General features: G+C 38.0%; 1 protein-coding gene across 1 annotated transcript; it reads left to right on the plus strand.

Moving 5' to 3' along the window:
- The first annotated feature begins 4,323 nt into the window (after positions 1-4,323).
- On the plus strand, positions 4,324-5,986 carry LOC119768907. Its single transcript, XM_038260696.1, has 3 exons — positions 4,324-5,220; positions 5,268-5,487; positions 5,739-5,986. Exons 1-3 carry the CDS (start codon positions 4,324-4,326, stop codon positions 5,984-5,986), a joined length of 1,365 nt encoding a protein of 454 aa, XP_038116624.1.
- The last annotated feature ends 15,451 nt before the right edge of the window (positions 5,987-21,437 follow it).

Below are 21,437 nucleotides of genomic sequence, written 5' to 3' on the forward strand. Positions count from 1 at the left end.
TTGAGATTTTTGTCACCACTGTCGTGATTTGTATGTGTTCATGTTAGTGGGAGAGAGAAGCAAATGGAGAGTGAGTGAGAGAGTGGGATGATGGAGTGGATTTGTCGGTGACAAAGTGGATGGAGATTTCGGTTATGGTGGCGACATTCTTTGATTTCTTATTGGACTGTGAACATTTGATTATGGTGGATAAATTGTCAGTTTATTTGCCACTTACAGTACACAATTAAACAAACCTACGTTTCGTCTTTCAAGAATGACGGAAAAAATAAGTTGTATCTCAACGGAATTAAAAACAAAGATTTCGAATATATTGGTTACTCATCTTAAGCTTTTTAAAAAAAAAGGTCCTTTAAGCTATTGTGTTTCATATACTTATAGGACCCTTTAAAAAAAAACTCTAGATATTATTTTTGGAGAACAAATTTGAGTACACACCATTTTTTTCGCTAAAATTCAGTTAAGTTTTCATCAACTGAAATTTCACAAAATGATTCAGCAATTTAGATTTTACTGAATTCTCAGTTAATTGATATTTGTAATCTTTACAGATGATTAAACTATTTTTTTTTGTTTTCAAAAGATTGGAAAATTTCGTGAATGTTTCATATTTTAGCATTGAAAATCGGACCATTCGTTGTGGAGATGTCGACATTAGAAAATGATGGGTTCTTGGGTGAGACTTAGAAAACATCATTTTTTCTGTTTTTAAATCTTTGCATGGCAAAATCTCAGCAACTAACTGTCACATCAACAAAGTTCAAAAAAGCAAAATATAGAGAATTTCTCAGCTTTTCAAAAATATTTTTTTTTTCAAAAATGGGCAAACATGTACACTGAATAACTGCGACTATTTCCAAAAAAGAAAATGGCTGTAACTTGAAAACGGTGCACATTATCAAACTTTCACCACAGTACTTTTTGACTGCAAATTCGATTTGACATAGAAAAGTTAAGTTGAAATATTTTTGCGACCAATATTTCGATTTTTGGAAAAATCAGAATTGACTCGTTCCATGATTTTTTGCACAACCTGGAAATTTCTGAAAAATTGGCATTTGATGTTCCCTAAAACAAATAAAAATATTCAAAAAAATAAAAATTGTAATTTTGCAAATCACGTTTTAGTGACAAAAAGTAAAATTAAAAATCACCCAACTTTTTTTTACGGTGTATCACTTTTTTCAGCGTAGTCCTTATCTATACTTACTACTTTGCCGAAAACACCAAATCGATCAAAAAATTCCTTCAAAAGATACAGATTTTTGAATTTTCATATATCATTTATGTTCATGGACTTCTGCCATATTCGTTTGTAAAATTATATGGACAAACTAATGATGCAAAATGGCTTCTTTGGGCATACCGAAGGCATCATAAAAGTTTCAGCTGGTTTAAAAAAATACAAAAAAAAAATCGAATGACTGAAATCTCAGAGATTGCTCTTCATTATTTATGCATAAGGAAAAGAATATTTTTTAATAAATTTATTGATATTAAAATTTTTTTGCGGTATCAGAACTTTAATAAATTATAAAAAATTTTGTTTTACTTTTTGCTTAAAAAAATTGAAAGCTTGGCTTATATTGTTTTTTTTCACACAATTTAAGACATTAATTATTTCTTTTTTTAATTTTCCCGAAACGTTGTATGGTCAAAAAAACCATTTTAAGTCATTGATTTCTACACACAAGCTCCATACTAATTTGACAGCTGCCCATACAGAAACGATACCGAGCAATTCCAGCTTAAATCAAGAATTTTTCTGGTACTTTTGTACCCGACCCTCTCCGATTTCAATGACACTTTGTAGATATGTTATCCTAGGCCTATATAAGCCATTTTTGTGTATATGCAGCCAGTAGTACTCGAAAATAACATTTGAGAAGGGCGTAAGGTATTTAAATATTTTTGCATTTGGCAATTTCAAAATTACTGTATCTCGAAGCCGTTGCGTCGTATCACAAAGTGGTCAAAGACAAACTTGTAGGAAATTGGACGGGCTTTCTGAAAAAAATACACTGAAACAAAAATACACACCACTTCTATGAGATTTTTCAGTTTTAAGTTTAAAAGTTAAATTTGATGGTGATGTCACGATGTTTTTTCGCTCTAAATTTTTGAGGAAATAGCCTAAAATGTTACAAAAAGACTCACGAAAAATGCAGGATGGTATGTCTCCTAAAAAAAATACAAAAATCATTAACTACAACTGTTTTTTTTTTGAAAAGTAGTCTAAACGTCAATTTTTTTCAGAATCGATAGTGGGAATCGATTCCCCAGACAATTTTACATAAAAGTATCCATATTGACCATTGTCCTAAGTCCAATCCTTGGGAAGACCAATATTTTTGTTACATATATATTTAGTCATTCTCTAGTTATATTTCTATTAGATAATTTTTCTATCTTCTGTAAGTTTTTTTTATAGTTTTTTCTTACTCTTGCTAGTGCCTTAGTTAAAGAAATAATTGTTCCTAAATGGATTATGATGCAACACACAGCTGTAAGGAACTCCAAAAATCTGTTATGCACTTCAAAATAACTCATTGTATCTTGATTATTCACCAATAAAACCGAATTGAATTGAATAATTTTTCTATCTACAAAATTTTAAAAATATCTTTTTGCTCAATTAATGTTTTGCTTCAGTGACATTCCTTTAACTATTATACGGGTAATGCCGATAGAAAATTGCAGCAGATACATTTTTGATTTTTTTTAAATGGAAGTGTTGATGAAATTATTTTTTTAATGCGAATTAAACTTAACGAACTACATATTTGATAATTTCTAAGAAATTGTTGGTTAATTAAAAAACCAACTCAGTCGCGTGCAATTTAAAATATTCGCTTTTTCAAGATTTTTTTCCAAAATGCATTAGAGCAAACGATCCACTTCAAATTTCTTCGCAAACGTTACAGTTCTTAACCCTTACAGTCCGAACGTCTGATGCGAGATACCGAAAAAACATTAAAAATGCTGTATCTTTGGCATCTTTTGACCAAATAAGTTCGTTCACCCCTCAAAAGAACCGGACAAATCTCTATTTTCAGAATCTACAAAGAAATCCGGAATCGGTCACTTGGCCACGGAGATATTCCGGAACCTAGTGGGGTAGGTTTTTGTCCGGGTATGCAACCCAATCTACAAATCATGATTATTATCATAAATTCTTCAAAAAAACCATCCCAATTTGCTCCAAGACCTGTTCTGGACATATAAGGCATATTCCTTTGATCCCGGACCATCGGATATGAATTGGCCACCCTTCCGGAACCGACTACACAGGAACGGATGTCGAATTCTACATCAAGTCTTATATGGCTTCCGACATGTCAAACGGCACTAAATTTGGCTCAGGAAATCAAATTTGACATCCTCAGTACGTTCTGGTGCCATTTGGCTACCCTTCCACCAACCCGGAATATCCGTAACATGGTTCCGATGGACCAATTTCGGTAATTTCACGAGCACACTTTCCGACATGTCAAACAACACTGAATTTTGCTCAGGAACTCAAATTTGACATCCTCATTACGATCTGGTGCCATTTGGCCAGCCTGCCATCAACCCGGAATATCCGTAACATGGTTCTGATGGACCAATTTCGGTAATTTCACGAGCACACTTTCCGACATGTCAAACAACACTGATATTTGCTCAGGAACTCAAATTTGACATCCTCATTACGATCTGGTGCCATTTGGCCACCCTGCCACCAACCCGGAATATCCGTAACATGGTTCTGATGGACCAATTTCGGTAATTTCACGAGCACACTTTCCGACTTGTCAAACGGCACTGATTTTTGCTCAAGAACTCAAATTTGACATCCTCATTACGATCTGGTGCCATTTGGCCACCCTGCCATCAACCCGGAATATCCGTAACATGGTTCCGGTGGACCAATTTCGGTAATTTCACAAGTACACTTTCCGACATGCCAAACAACACTGATTTTTGCTCAGAAACTCAAATTTGACATCCTCATTACGATTTGGTGCCATTTGGCCACTCTGCCACCAAACCGGAATATCCGTAACATGGTTCCGGTGGACCAATTTCGGTAATTTCACGAGCACACTTTCCGACATGTCAAACAACACTGATTTTTGCTCAGGAACTCGAATTTGACATCCTCATTACGATCTGGTGCCATTTGGCCACCCTGCCACCAACCCGGAATATCCGTAACATGATTCCGGTGGACCAATTTCGGTAATTTCACGAGCACACTTTCCGACATGTCAAACAAGTTTTTTAGGTGTTAATCGCCGCGAATTGATTTTTGGTTTTTTGATCGATAAAGTATTGGACAAAATGGTCTTCCTACGAAGACTGCGCAGCAAGTATGGCTGGAGAGCAGAAATGGCCCAGCGAACGCTAGTTAAGATGCAGGTGAAACTGGCGAAACTCAAAAATCGAAAGGTGTTCCTTTTGAACTGCAGACGGCTAAAGCTCACGCCGTCGTTCCTGAATTTTGCCGTTCACATCAACTTGGAGAACGACAAGCCAGCACTGAAGGCAAACAAGCTGGTGAGTAGATTTAAGCAGCAGCTCCTCAGCGTGCTCATTTCGGACAGCATCATCAGCATCAACAAGACCAACCGGTCAGCTGATGCCAGTCGAGAGCAGCTAGAGAGAACGATCGAACCGATCGATCTCGAAGATTGCCTGCAGTTTGCAACAACAAAACAAGACCACACTTTCACGCGCTACAAAAGCAGACAACAACGCAAATTGGAAAAGTTGAGATCGAGCAGGGATGTTCAAAACGCAACTCGGGAAAACTGGGTTGTAAATTGCACGAACGAGGTCCTGCCGGAGTACGTAACCCGTTCGTTGCAGCTCGGCAGTGGTTTCAACAACCCAAACCCGCACACGGCACCGTACGTTCGGGTTCTGTCCGAGATAGAAGCTGCCGTGAACGAAAGACCGAATGCAGATCTGATTCGACAAGATGTGTCCAACGCGATCATCAACCACGTTAACTACACTAAGCAGTCTTTCCACGACGAGCACGAGAGCACACGAAAGAAGTCCAAAACCAAGCAGTTCCTCTTGGAGAGAGGGGACTTGGTTGTCACCAAGGCGGACAAGGGGAAGACAGTGGTGGTGATGAAGCGGGAGGAGTACGATGAGAAGATGCAAGCACTGGTGAGCGATGTGGAGACGTACGAGCAGATTGCGAGGACCAGACCAAGAAGACATGCGAAAGTATCAACAAACAAATCGATGAATGGGCGAACAAGGGTTTCATCAAGCAATCGGAGGTGAAGGTGTACAAGCTACACAACTGTAACCCGCCACGTGTGTACGGGTTACCCAAAACGCACAAGGACGGGAGGCCGCTGAGGATCATCAACTCAACGATCGGTACGGCTACGTACAAGATGGCACAGTATCTGTCCAACATCCTCAACCAGGTAGCGGGTAAGACTGAGCACCACATCGTAAACAGTTTCGAGTTTGTGGAGGAAATCCGTGGGAAGCAAATAACGGAGGAGAACATTTTGTTTTCCCTTGACGTAGTGTCTCTCTTCACGAACGTGCCGGTCGATTTTGCCATTGAATCGGTTCGTTTACGGTGGGATGAGATAAAGAGCACACGAAGCTGGATGAAGAGAGTTTCTTCAAAATGTTGGGGACAGTATTGAGATCGACATTTTTTCAATACAACGGGAAGTTTTACGTTCAGAGGTTTGGTGTCCCGATGGGCTCTCCACTATCACCAGCGGTGTCGAACATCGTGCTGGAGAGAATTGAGAGAGCAGCTCTGGAGAACTTGATGGCCCGTGGGATCGTGCCAGTGTTCTTCAAGCGGTACGTCGATGACTGTTTGCTGTGTGCGAGATTGGAAGATGTTGAAATTGTACTGGAGGTTTTCAACAGTTTCCATCAGCGTTTGCAGTTTACGATGGAAATGGAAGTAGATATGAAGCTGAAGTTTCTAGACGTAATACTGCGAAGGAGGGGAATGTGATCACAACAGAATGGGCGCCAAAAGATGTCAATGGAAGGTATTTGGATTACACGTCGGTAAGCCCATTTTCACACAAAAAGAACACAGTCATTGCATTAGTTGACAGAGCATTAAAACTAACACACGCTAAGTACCGGGAAAACACAATTAAAACTGTGAAACACATTTTGAGAAACAACAATTATCCAAGTTTTTTGGTGGAAAAAGTGATTAGGGAAAGGTTACACATCATGTACAACACATTACAACAAAACACACGTAAAGACACCACGGGGTTTGTTACACTTCCTTACGTACCAGGCCTTGGGAAAAGTTAGCAAGGTATTTGGGACAACACGATCTTAAAGTAGCTTTTAAACCAGTTGACAAGATAAAAGATGTGTTGTTTACAAAAACGAAAGACAAAATACCAAAAATGAAGAACACAAATGTGGTGTACGAAGTTCCATGTGGTGCTTGCCCTAAAACGTATATAGGGGAAACAAGCCAGTTTTTGAAAACACGTTTAGACAAACACAAATCAGACGTAAGAACAAAAACATTGGTGGAACAGGCCTTTCACAACACACACTAGAAGAGGGCATATTTTTAACTTTGACAATACGAAAATACTTGACAAAGTTACAAACTATAAAACAAGATTGACTGTCGAAACTTTTAACATTAAGCTGAAGGGGGATGAAAATGTGGTCAACAAACAAAGAGACTCACTAAATTTCAAAACAACGTACAACTCTATTGTAACAAAGCTTAAATCTACCAGAAGGGACACAAGGGTAACACAACAGTGAAAACTGTAAACAAACGTGGCCGTAGCCAGAAAAGAAACGGCAGGAAGAGTGTAAGAGTTGAACATTTTTGTATTTTTTTGCACGTATTTTAATAATAAAATTAATTTTTAGTGTCCGCTGAAGATGGTCGCAAGCCAGTGAGGCGACCGAAACGTAAAAAAATTTCGCCGAAAACCAATCGATCAAAAAACCAAAAAACATGTCAAACAACACTGATTTTTGCTCAGGAACTCAAATTTGACATCCTCATTACGATCTGGTGCCATTTGGCCACCCTGTCACCAACCCGGAATATCCGTAACATGGTTCCGATGGACCAATTTCGGTAATTTCACAAGGGTACTTTCCGATATGTCAAACAACACTGTTTTTGCTCAGGAACTCAAATTTGACATCCACATTACGATCTGGTGCCATTTGGCCACCCTGCCATCAACCCGGAATATCCGGAAAAATGGTTCCGGTGGACCAATTTCGGTAATTGACAAATCGGAAAGTATCCGTAAATTGGTCCATTAGAACCTTGTTACGGACAATCCGGGTTGGTGGCAGGTAAATGGCACCAGAACGTACTGAGGATGTCAAATTTGAGTTCCTGAGCCAAATTCAGTGTTGTTTGACATGTCGGAAAGTGTGCTCGTGAAATTACCGAATTGGTCCACCGGAACCATGTTACGGATATTCCGGGTTGGTGGCAGGGTGGCCAAATGGCACCAGATCGTAATGAGGATGTCAAATTGAGTTCCTGAGCAAATATCAGTGTTGTTTGACATGTCGAAAGTGTACTTGTAAAATTACCGAAATTGGTCCATCGGAACCATGTTACGGATATTCCGGGTTGATGGCAGGGTGGCCTAATGGCATCAGAACGTACTGAGGATGTTAAATTTGAGTTTCTGGGCAAAAATCAGTGTTGTTTGACATATCGGAAGGTACACTTGTGAAATTACCGCAAATGGTCCATCGGAACCATGTTACGGATATTCCGGGTTGGTGGCAGGGTGGCCAAATGGCACCAGATCGTAATGAGGATGTCAAATTTGAGTTCCTGAGCAAAAATCAGTGCCGTTTGACATGTCGGAAAGTATGCTCGTAAAATTACCGAAATTGGTCCACCGGAACCATGTTACGGATATTCCGGTTTGGTCGCAGAGTGGCCAAATGGCACCAAATCGTCATGAGGATGTCAAATTTGAGTTCCTGAGCAAAAATCAGTGTTGTTTGACATGTCGGAAAGTGTACTTGTGAAATTACCGAAATTGGTCCACCGGAACCATGTTACGGATATTCCGGGTTGATGGCAGGGTGGCCAAATGGCACCAGATCGTAATGAGGATGTCAAATTTGAGTTCCTGAGCCAAAATCAGTGTTGTTTGACATGTCGGAAAGTGTGCTCGTGAAATTACCGAAATTGGTCCATCGGAACCATGTTACGGATATTCCGGGTTGGTGGAAGGGTAGCCAAATGGCACCAGAACGTACTGAGGATGTCAAATTTGATTTCCTGAGCCAAATTTAGTGCCGTTTGACATGTCGGAAGCCATATTAGACTTGATGTAGAATTCGACATCCGTTCCTGTGTAGTCGGTTCCGGAAGGGTGGCCAATTCATATCCGATGGTCCGGGATCAAAGGAATATGCCTTATATGTCCAGAACAGGTCTTGGAGCAAATTGGGATGGTTTTTTTGAATTTATGATAATAATCATGATTTGTAGATTGGGTTGCATACCCGGACAAAAACCTACCCCACTAGGTTCCGGAATATCTCCGTGGTCAAGTGACCGATTCCGGATTTCTTTGTAGATTCTGAAAATAGAGATTTGTCCGGTTCTTTTGAGGGGTGAACGAACTTATTTGGTCAAAAGAGGCCAAAGATACAGCATTTTTAAGGTTTTTTCGGTATCTCGCATCAGACGTTCGGACTGTAAGGGTTAAGATTCAGCTTAAAAAATAATTTGAATTATGGTCAAACGTAACGTCGATTCATAGACAACTTTTGCTTAATTGAAATCAATGTTTGAACTCAACAAATTGCTTGCTATTTATCTAGCATCTGCAAAAATAAAAAAATAACATATCTTCGTAAGTGACTGTATTTTCCATGAAACGTCGTCAAAAAACTCGAGTTCAAATGTTGGTGCCTTCCCGTTTCACCTTAATTTACCACGAATAATAATAAAAGAGCGTAGTTGCCCCCGAAAAGAATCTGATGGTATCTGATATGACTGTATGTTCGTTTGTGAAATTATTTATTATTTTTAATTTTGTGGTATTGATTTTAAGGACACAATGAAGTTTTTATGCAAATTAAATTGATCATCCCTTTTGATTTTGGCAAAATTCGAAATGTAAAACAATGAAGCACCCGCCGTCAAGCAATTTTTGATAGTTCGTTCCATAAGAAATACATTGTAGAAAAATGCAATAACTCGACGGCGGGTGCTCTATTAGCTTTTACGCCGACTCGTTTTGGAGGCTAGAAAGAAGTAATTTTAAAGCTGATATACTTTTCAAAAGTTCTGTTGTTGATTTGTACTACTCCAACAATATTACATTAAATCAGTAACTCATAAAACATCATGATCGACACGTGGCTGACCATTTTAGTACCACGTGTTCTTAAACCAAGTGCACTGCGTTCAAGTCACTTTCCTGTAGGCTACCAGACAGCGGTAAAATCGCAACAAGTTCTAAAGAAACGCAACGAATGAAAAAAAATGTATTTGTAACACAAAACTAGAAGAAAACAGTAATCATAAATGCGTATCGACGCGCCACAAGACGTGACTGAACTTGGAAATAAACGTAAAAAACACAGAACCAAAGAACCGCTTCTTCCCCTTGCCCAACAGTCAACAACATTAGCAAAACCCTCCCCGTGCAAAACGCAATTATGCAACGCAATTCCTTTATTAGCTACGTCGTCCCCTCACGTGTTGTGTTCTTTAGGCGAGTCTTGGAATCACGCATGCGGACATTGACCAGAAGCAGCCCCCCCCCCTACTCTTGCAGGTTCGGTGAACTGCGTGATCTACTTGTCGATGATCTGCGCGAGCCGCAGCGAGCTGTGTGTCGTTAAGTGGTTCTAGCCTCCCCTCGGCTTTGGCTGGCTCATTAAGGGGGTACATTAAATTATATGAGTTTTTGCTGAGATATTGATGCAATTTGTAACCCCTTAAGCTAATGCTTCCTTGCTTTACCGGATTAAGGTACACACCACCACGACCGTCGTCATCCACGGGCAAGTGCGTGTGGCCCCCCATTTTTTCTTCGTCTCCGTCGACTCTGATGACTTTTAATTCTGTGCGTTTGTGCGCGCATCGTTGAAGAATTTTAATTGAATTTTCCACGGTTCGTGACCGTCATTGGAAAGAAATCAATTTTACGAATCGTAATTAAATTTTATCTTCTATAAAGAAGCATAACCCACTTGATGAGCATTGACTTCTGAAGTTCAGAATCGAAATCAACAACTTTTTCTGCAAATTCAAAAATCGCCACTTGAAATTCTACTTCATTTGAGCTGAGAGCTAATTACCGACAAATAATTGAAAGGACACTCGCTCCGGTCGAAACGTCAAATCTAAGCAGGCTTCCGGAGAGTTGAGGGGGTTGTCGTCAACGGTAACGAGAGTTGATGGAAACGCAGCACCCTTCCAAATTGTGAGGACTCTTCAATGAATGTCGTTTGCAATGTAGGGAAGAAGGAGGGGTTGTAATTTAAGGAACCCTTTTTGTAGCGCAAACTCTCAGTACAGTTGTGATTACGACATGCCAACTTTTATTATTCAAATTATGGTTGTCGGTTGTTGGTACGATGTGTTTGTGTCGTATTAGTACTACATGTGGTTGGCATGGTAATGGAAATGACGCACATGTTCTGAAAATCGTTGAATGGTTTGGAAAATCAAAATGCAATTTTAAAGAGTTGAAATGTTGTTCTCAGAATCTTTGTATGCAAATAGTCTTCTGGGTGACCACTTAAATCCCATTTTCAAATTCTCAATTTTTCCGTACTTTTCGAGTAACTTAAATCACAAAATTTTATGTTACAGAAAATTTGTTAAATCCACTCAAAAGATGATTATTTATCACTTCTGAAAGATTCATGAAGATATTTCATGATTAAACTAAGTAAGAGACGATTTAAGCTCAAAATTTTGCCATGCGCAAAGCGGGCTGTCAAACATTATTAGCGTTTTTCTCTAAACCCCGAGTTGATTTGCGGGTGCCACGATATCTCGAGATGAGATGGACCAAATGGGCTGAAATTTGAAGTGAAGACTCTAAATATGTATCCCGTGTGCATGACGAAGCCCAATTTTTAGAATTTGCTTTTTAAAAAAATACAAAAATCAAAAACTAACGGTTTTTTTAAATGAAAAACACAAAAAATATTTTTATCTTTTTATCGAGTCTTCACCAAAATTTTGAGCCGATTGTGTCAAGACAGTGTTGAGATATCGTGGCACCCGTTTTTTGAAACTACTAACTTGAAATTGCTATATCTCGGCATTGATGCAACCAAATATCTTCAAATTTGTTTTGTTAGTAGGTGGAAATGTATATTTTTATGCCCAAAAAAATTAATTAAAAAAAGTTGAAGTGCGTGCTCATACTAACCTGTGACATTTTTGCCGATTTACATGTATGTAACCCCTTAAATAATAGGTAAACTCTCAGTAAAAATGTCAATATCAACCATCGAAAAACGATCTAAATGAATAAAAAATTTACAGACATGCCCCGGTTTAGCACCGCATATGGGCGAGGCGTGCATAACCGAGGCACAGAGCTTATGGGATTCTGGATATATGGGAGACATTGGCTATAATCTTATGAAAAATCATGCAAACATAAAAATATTATAGTGTTTTGGAATCGGGATGATGTCAGCTATCCATTAAAATTATAATTTCATGACATTTTTTACAAAATACGTATTTTTCCTATATTTTGAAAATGCAATTATTTTCTCTAAAGAAACCAAAAATATATTGTTATTGCTGTATGGGTATCAAATGATCAGGATTTTTTCATACATTTTAATTGTAATAACAACATTTACTTATTTTCGAAAAATTAATCAAAATTTCCGTTTTTACAATATGGGTATCAAACGATCGGGTTTTTTTCATAAATTTCGAATGTTAAATTTTTTTTTTGAAAACACTCAAAATTTCCACAAAAATACGTATTTTTGAAAAAAAGTCAAAATTTCAGTTTTTACAATATGGGTATCAAACGATCAGGATTTTTTCATACATTTTGATTGTAATAACAACATTTACTCAAAATTTTCACAAAACTACGTATTTTTGAGAAAAAAATTACCCAAAATTATATTTCGAATGTTATAATATTTTTTTTTGAAAATTCTCAAAATTTTCACAAAACTACGTATTTTTGAAAAAATAATCAAAATTTCAGTTTTTACAATATGGGTATCTTATGATCGGGATTTTTTTCATAAATTTCGAATGTAAAAAAAAACATTTTTTGAAAACACTCAAAATTTTCACAAAAATACGTATTTTCGAAAAAAAAAGTCAAAATTTCAGTTTTTACAATATGGGTATCAAACGATCAGGATTTTTGCATACATTTCAAATGTAATAACAACATTTTTTGAAAATACTCAGAATTTTCACAAAACTACGTATTTTTTCAAAAAATTTCGTATTTTTGAAAAAAAAATCAGAATTTCAGTTTAAACAATATGGGTATCAAACGATCGGGGTTTTTTCATACATTTTTAAGTAGTTTTGTGAAAATTTTGAGTATTTTCAAAAAAATGTTGTTATCACATTCCAAATGCAAGAAAAATTCTTACGTAAATTCTTCGTAAAAACTTAAATTTTAAGCATTTTTTCGAAAATACGTAGTTTTGTCTTAAAATGAGTATTTAAAAAAAGTTATTATTACAATCGAAATGTATGAAAAAATCCCAATCGTTCGATACCCATATTGTAAAAACAGAAATTTTGAGCATATTTTCGAAAATTCGTAATTTTGTGAAAATTTTGAGTAATTTCAAAAAATGTTGTTATTACATTCGAAATGTATGAAAAAATCCGGATCGTTTGATACGCATATTGTAAAAACTTAAATTTTGAGTATTTTTTCGAAAATACGTAGTTTTGTGAAAATTTTGAGTGTTTTCAAAATACGTTGTTATAACATTCGAAATGTATGAATAAACCTGATCATTTGATACCCATATTGTCAAAAACGAAATTTTGAGTATTTTTTCGAGAAACATTTGCATTTTCAAAATACAGGAAAAATACGTATTTTTGTGAAAATTTTCATGAAATCATAATTTTAATGGATCATCCCGATTCCAAACACTATAATTTTTTGATGTTTGCATGATTTTTCATACGTTTAAAGCCAATGTCTCCCATATAGCCAAAATCCCATAAGCTCTGTGCCCCCGCCCCCCGGACATAAACTTCAAAAAATATTTGCAACGGCCTAACTCAAAAATGTAGCGACTGTTTATTTTGATTCAGAGTAGACTCATAATCTTTGTCTTTGAAAAATAACCGAAAATTCATCAATGCTAATTTTTGATATATTTTTTTAAATTGGTAAATGTATAATTTTTGATATTTTGTTTCAACTGGAAATGGCAAAAAGTTTAACGTTTATCTATTGATAGTTTACAGAAATCCCAAGTTTGGTGCTGATTGGATCCCTCTATTTTTTGCACCGCCCTCTTTTTTGACGATTTCTAAAAAACTTTTTTTTTTCTTTTAATCGTAACTTTGCAACTACTTGAGCAAAAGACTTTCTACAGGTTGCATTTTATAGAAAATTGTCCAAGGAATTCGAAAAAGGTAATAATTAAACTCTTAAATGCCCACTATTATTATATTTTAACGTTTTAAGAATTAAAATTCAGTTTTGACCAATTCCTTATATTTTTATTTATTAAATTTTATCACCATCGTGTTCCACAGACAATTTTACATGATAATCATAATAATCAGTATGTAACAGCAAAAAATCGCTAGTTGCTATTTTATCCAAGGGGTTTCCAGCATCGTGTCAGACTGGTCACTAATCCGGAATTACTTGGAATTTGAGCAAGTAATTCTGTAATTCCGGATTTACAGAGTAATTCCAGAGTAATCCTGGTAATTCCTAATAATCCCAGTAATCCTGGTAATTCCATGATTCTTGTTTGTGAAAACATGCTTCAGAAAATAATAAAATAATAAAAAATAACTGTTAAAAAGATAATTTCGATAAACCTTTTTTGATTCTATTTATTGGCTATTAATTTTCATGTAAGAAACCAAAGTTACAGCTAATACGGGATCATTCGGATTTTGAGTAAGTAATTCAGTAAATCCAGAATTCCTCCGCAATTCTGCAGTAATTCCTGTAATTCTGGAATTACCTAGTAATTCCGTAGTAATTCGAGTAATTCCATAGTTACTCAGTTATTCGTGTATTTCCCATTAATTCACTAGGTAGTAATTCTTTAAAGGTAAATCGGCAGAATGCATTATGCTTTTCCTTGATGCCTTTTATGGTTGTAAGAAGTACAGAGCGGATTCGGAATGTCCGCAAATTTGGATGCTCTCTAATTGAAATGTATTCGGATGAAAAACACTCAAACGTCAAAATCAGTTGTCAAACGGATGTTGATGTTTACCACATTATTCGATGATTTCCAAGTAGGTCGTCCAATTTTCCCGGGTTTTGAGTTTACCGGAAAACCGAAAAAATATATTTTTTATCCCGGGAAATTTTTGAAAACGTTCTTTTAAAATCAATCTAAACAAGGCTAGCACTTTTAGATAGTTTTAAAGTTTTTTTTGTTCTTTGTTGTGCTTTGAATTTTAAATGCACTCAAACGCCAAAATCAGTTGTCAAAATAATGTTGATAGTTACCCAATTGTTCGATGATTTCTAAGCAGGACGTCTAATTTTCCAGGTTTTGAGTTTCCCGGAAAACGGGAAAATTATTTATTTATTCTCGGGAAGTTTTTAGTTTTTGAAAAGGTCTTAAAATCTTTGTTTTCTTCATATTTGTTATGTTTTTCAAGCTTTGAATTTATACACCCAACCGGCGGTCGCATGATTGTGATACATGGCGGCATGAAAGTATATCAAAATCTGCATGAAAACTGTCCTCATGCATTTTTTGCTATATAGGAGTATGACATTTTTGCCCGTTACCGACAATTATCGACATTACCGACGGCAGATTAATTGTATTGCAGATAAAAAAAGGTGCAGGTGGTTATGTTACACATGACCAGTATGACAAAGAACTTTGCAAGATGATAGTTGAAATTTTCGATTAGAATGTCCGGTAAAAATTCCCCCCTTATAATAACCGTCCTATCGAACTAAGCTGAAAGCTGAAATAGAAATCGAAGTGAAATCAATTTACTTTCCTTCACCACTCGAAAGTTACCAAGATGCGGGAATGTTTTTGCAAGGCTGTTGCAAGCAATCGGCGGCAGTAAAGGAAATTTGAACAGCAGACATTAAAAACTACCCTTTACAGGGCTCTTAATGATTACGAGATAGTTATTCTAAATTTTCAGAAACAGATTTTCACAGTGGCACAAAAAAATGTGCATTGCAGTAGTCTATTTATTAGTTCCTGCCTAATAAGCAATATATTTTAACTGCTTAGCATTAGCATATTTTAACTGCTTAATTTCAGATAATGGCCAAATGCAACTTTTTATGTCCAGTATCAAAAATCATTAAGTTTGATACCCATATTGCCCTAACTCTTACGGTCCGGCAAATGTCCCCTCATCGGAACATCCCCGGGGCCTCCGGCCACTCCGGATTGTGGCCACTACTGCCAAAATGTCAAATTTCATGTCCGGTATCAAAAACCATAAAGTTTGATACCCATATTGCCCCAACTCTTACGGTCCGGCAAATGTCCCCCCATCGGAACATCCGCGGGGCCTCCGGCCACTCCGCATTGTGGCCACTACTGCCGAAATGTCAAATTTCATGTCCAGTATCAAAAACCATAAAGTTTGATACCCATATTCCCCCAACTCTTACGGTTCGGCAAATGTCCCCCCATCGGAACATCCGCGGGGTCTCCGGCCACTCCGGATTGTGGCCACTACTGCCGAAATGTCAAATTTCATGTTCAGTATCAAATACCATAAAGTTTGATACCCATATTGCCCCAACTCTTACGGTTCGGCAAAGTCCCCCCATCGGAACATCCCCGGGGCCTCCGGACACTCTTACGGTCCGGCAAATGTCCCCCCATCGGAACATCCGCGGGGCCTCCGGCCACTCCGGATTGTGGCCACTACTGCCAAAATGTCAAATTTCATGTCCGGTATCAAAAACCATAAAGTTTGATACCCATATTGCCACAACTCTTACGGTCCGGAAAATGTCCCCCCATCGGAACATCCGCGGGGCCTCCGGCCACTCCAGGTGGTGGCCAGTTCCAATGATCGACTCACGCGACCGGCATGTCTTAGTTGGTCCTTGCCTCCAAGCCATCTGCTCCCGGACCTCCAGGCCGTCTGCTACCGAGCCACCAGGCCATCTGCTGATTCTGATGTGTCCTCGTCGTCGTCCAGCAATAGAATGAATTTTCGGGACCGACCGAGCCGAGTTTTGTTGGCTCGTCGACGATCCGAAAATTATGAGGTGGAGTGGGGGAGATTTTAGATACATCAATCTCACGTCTCTCGATCGACTGATTGGGAAACGTTCGTTCATCCAACCAGCGTGCACCAAAAAGAGGGGAAATTTGCCGAGAGGGGAATTCGTCACGTAACGTTTTCGCTTCGCGAAAATTTTGGATTGACACCACGTATAGAAACCTTAGGACAAAGTTCTTTGTCAAAATCTTAACAGAACGAGGATTGAACCATCAACTTCTAGGTTGCTGATCCGACACGCTACCACCGCGCCATGGACGCTTGATGAATGGTGAGGGACAGAGCGTGAACATAATGTTCTCTCTAGAGTGTTGCTCGGGGACGCGCCAGCATTCTATGTGTTGGTGAGAACTGCAGATCGCTGACGTGTTTACACGCGGGCAAAAATGATCTATGGGCTTGCTGCAAAAAATGTAATAAAATATAACATTTTTTGCAGCAAATCCACTGTTGCAGATTTTGAGATATATTTTTCGTTTGGGTGTAGAATTAGCTCAATACTATTTATATCAATCTCCACAAGGATAGCAGTTTTTAGATAGCTTAAACAATTTTTTTTTGTTTTAAATAAGTATCTTATAAATATTTATTTTTTATTTATTTCTGTATGATATGACTAAAACAGCTTAAAAGTTGGTTAAAGATGTCTAAAAAACAAAAATGACTACAAATAAAGTATTAAAAATTTATGTAAAATTTTAGAAAAGTTTAAACTTATTAATTGTAATACTAATATAATTTCCATGCCAAATTAAGATTTTTGTTTAATTCCGGGAAATCCCTGTGCAACATATAAAAATCCCGGGAATTTTGTGCTGGGAATCCCCGGGATGGACGTACTATTGTCAAGCACGTGGTTTTGTGCGTTTGACAGCTGTCATTCGATCCAATTCTCAATATGCAGTAATTCCAAGTTATTTTTATAAATTTGAGCAATTCTGCGTGGTTTCTGGAAATCCCAAGTAATTCTGGGAAATCAAAGTAATTCATGACATATTGCCAGTAATCCTGGTAATTCCATTTAGACTGGTCAGTAATCCTTGATGCTGGAAACCCCTTGATTTTATCCATACGTAATATTCATAAATTCCTTTACCTAAGGTCTGATACACCTTTGATCTTGATCTTCCAACTTTTGTTACGATTGGTTGTTTTTGTACTTGAAACTGCAAAAGAAGATCTTCAAACATCCTCATTTTCTGTAAATCGAGCCTTTCAAACCGGTATCATTGTTAAACTTTTCAGAAAAATCGTCTATTAATCCTCTTGGATCATGTACTTCCTTTCCATTATCTTTCGGCAATTAAGGTTTCAAAAATATCCTATCCATCTGTGTACCAGCCATAATTGAGTCACGAAGCTGCCGTAACTTCATGTCATTGATCCGATGTTCCATCAAATTTGGTCCTCCCTAGAAATGCAGCAGCTTTCCAAGTTCCCATCATCTCATCTTTTTGTCGGGGGCTGTTTGAACAAGCCCTAATCACCTTTGTCGTTTGTCCTGAGGTTCGTCATTGCATCGATTGCCGAAAAGGAAACCGTACATCCTACTCATACCTGTACTACACACACACACAATAGGATCCTCTCTTGAACGCTCCGCCTAACCTCCCAAAAAAAGCGAGGACTCTTCTTTGTAACTGTCACTCTGCACGCAATCGCATCTTCATCCTTCTTCCCTCAACGAGGAGCCAAGGTAATCTGGAAACTCTAGCTGAAAGGAATCGAGGAAAAAGCCAAACAAATGAAAGGACCATGATGCATCAATTCATGCGTGAAAACCGAACGAGCCCCTTCTGCCAGAACTTCGTCCCAAGGATTACACGCGAGGATGATGCAAAAACGGGACAGAACCTTCAAAACTCCAAAAAAATCCATCTTTCCCCTCGACGTTCCGGCTGAAATCCGAGATTTAGCCATCAGCAGCGAGAGTCCCCTTTTGTGTCATCCTCTGCCAATGACGCAGCTTCCACGGCAAGGATCAAGAATCCCGGTGGTGCCAGATGTTGTGACAATGGTGCTTGAGTGCACATTTTCCCATCCATCCCGACCTCCACCTCGAAGAGCGTCGTCCATTTACGTATTCAAAATGGTTGACGACATTATTTCGGGGACAAATCCGTAGGGTCCTTCTGTGGCTAGGGTTTGATCCTCGAAAGGGAGGCGGAGAGGGACAACAAAAAATAAATGAAACCGGATGAAGGACGTTCCCTACTTGTGGAGGACCGCCTGGAGGCGGATTTGCGACTGATTTTCGTACGTCTATGCTAATTATGTGGAAGGGGAGATTGAGGCCTTTGAATTTATGCAAATTTAGAGCCACTCGATTGTCAATTGAAGATGGTGATGTAGGGTTGGTAGATTTTTTATCTTCTAATTTTTTCTGTGACGAAATTTAACGCAATTGAATATTTAATTTAATTTAAGAGTCCTATGATAATCGAACATTTTTTTCAATGTGTTAACAACAATATGCTGGGTTGTCAGACTTTAAGCTCACCAAAACTATAGGGGTGAGATTGAATAGTGAAAACTAACTTAATCCACCTATGTGGTTGATGCCTTCCTCACTTTTTACCAACAATGGGTAATATGAGTGGTTTGGACACATATTTCAGCAATTTTTTTTGATCCAGAAAAATAAGTATACAGATATTACTTAAGTAGTCATAACTCGAGACAGGGTTGCCAGATCTTCAATATTGTGGACTCGTTGGAAAGGTACCTCGATTACTTAACCAACGATGGGTCGGGTGATGGATTGCATACATTTAATTGAGATCCGGCTTCAAAAAAGTACCTAAATATCACTTAAGTGGTCATAACTCGAGACAGGGTTGCCAGATCTTCAATCTTGTGAGCTCGTTGAAAACGTCTCTCGATTATCTAACCAACTATGGGTCGGATGATGGATCTGGACATAGTTTACATGCATATAAATGAGATCCGGAAATATGTGAAAACACATTTTTATACATAACTTTTGATCTAGTTATCGAAACTTCAAACAATTCAATAGCGATGTATGGGACCCTGTACCAAGCTGATTGCAACTGGTTTGGTCAAAATCGGTTCAGCCAGTGCTGAGAAAACTCAGTGAGAATTTTGGTCACATACATACATACACACTAGGATGACAAGAAAAAACTAGCTTAATCCACCTATGTGGTTGATGCCTTCCTCACTTTTTACCAAAAATGGGTATATGAGTGGTTTCATAATTTTTTTAGATCCAGAAAAAAAGAACACAATGTATAACTTATGTGCTAATAACCCAATACAGGGTTGTCAGTTCTTCAATGTCTTGGACTCATTGGAAAGGCCATTCAATTACCTAACCAACGATGGGTCGGATGATGGATCCGAACATAGTTTACATACATTTAAGTGAGATCCGACTTAAAAAAAGTACATAAATATCACTTAAGTGGTCATAACTCGAGACATGGTTGCCAGATATGCAATGTTTTGAACTCATTGGAAAGGCCTTTCAATTACCTAACAAAAGATGGGTCGGATGATGGATCCGAACATAGTTTACATACATTTAAGTGAGATCCAGCTTAAAAAAAGTACATAAATATCACTTAAGTGGTCATAACTTGAGACAGGGTTGTCAGATCTTCAATGTTTTGGACTCATTGTAAAGGCCATTCAACTACCTAACCAACGATGGGTCGGATGATGGATCCGGACATAATTTACATACATTTAAGTGAGATCCAGCCTAAAAAATGTACATGAATACCACTTAAGTGGTAATAACTCGAGACAGGGTTGCCAAATCTTCAATGTTTTGGACTCATTGGAAAGGCCTTTCAATTACCTAACCAACGATGGGTCGGATGATGGATCCGGACATAGTTTACATACATTTAAGTGAGATCCGGCTTCAAAAAAGTACCTAAATATCACTTAAGTGGTCATAACTCGAGACAGGGTTGCCAGATCTTCAATGTTTTGGACTCTTTGGAAAGGCCTTTCAATTACCTAATCAACGATGGGTCGGATGATGGATCCGGACATAGTTTACATACATTTAAGTGAGATCCGGCTTCAAAAAAGTACATAAATATCACTTAAGTGGTCATAACTCGAGACAGGGTTGCCAGATCTTCAATGTCTTGGACTCATTGGAAAGGCCTTTCAATTATCTAACTAACGATGGGTCGGATGATGGATCCGGACATCGTTTACATACATTTAAGTGAGATCCGGCTTCAAAAAAGTACATAAATATCACTTAAGTGGTCATAACTCGAGACAGGGTTGCCAGATCTTCAATGTCTTGGACTCATTGGAAAGGCCTTTCAATTACCTAACCAACGATGGGTCGGATGATGGATCCGGACATAGTTTACATACATTTAAGTGAGATCCGGCTTCAAAAAAGTACCTAAATATCACTTAAGTGGTCATAACTCGAGACAGGGTTGCCAGATCTTCAATGTCTTGGACTCATTGGAAAGGCTTTTCAATTACCTAACCAACGATGGGTCGGATGATGGATCCGGACATCGTTTACATACATTTAAGTGAGATCCGACTTCAAAAAAGTACATAAATATCACTTAAGTGGTCATAACTCGAGACAGGGTTGCCAGATCTTCAATGTCTTGGACTCATTGGAAAGGCCTTTCAATTATCTAACCAACGATGGGTCGGATGATGGATCCGGACATCGTTTATATACAGTTAAGTGAGATCCGGCTTCAAAAAAGTACATAAATATCACTTAAGTGGTCATAACTCGAGACAGGGTTGCCAGATCTTCAATGTCTTGGACTCATTGGAAAGGCCTTTCAATTATCTAACCAACGATGGGTCGGATGATGGATCCGGACATCGTTTACATGCATATAATTGAGATCCGGGCATTTGTGAAAACACATTTTTATACATAACTTTTGAACTACTTATCGAAACTTCAAACAATTCAATAGCGATGTATGGGACCCTAAACCAAGTCGAATGCAACTGGTTCGAT

This window comes from Culex quinquefasciatus, chromosome 3 (genome assembly GCF_015732765.1).
Source record: "Culex quinquefasciatus strain JHB chromosome 3, VPISU_Cqui_1.0_pri_paternal, whole genome shotgun sequence".
Lineage (NCBI taxonomy): Eukaryota > Metazoa > Arthropoda > Insecta > Diptera > Culicidae > Culex > Culex quinquefasciatus.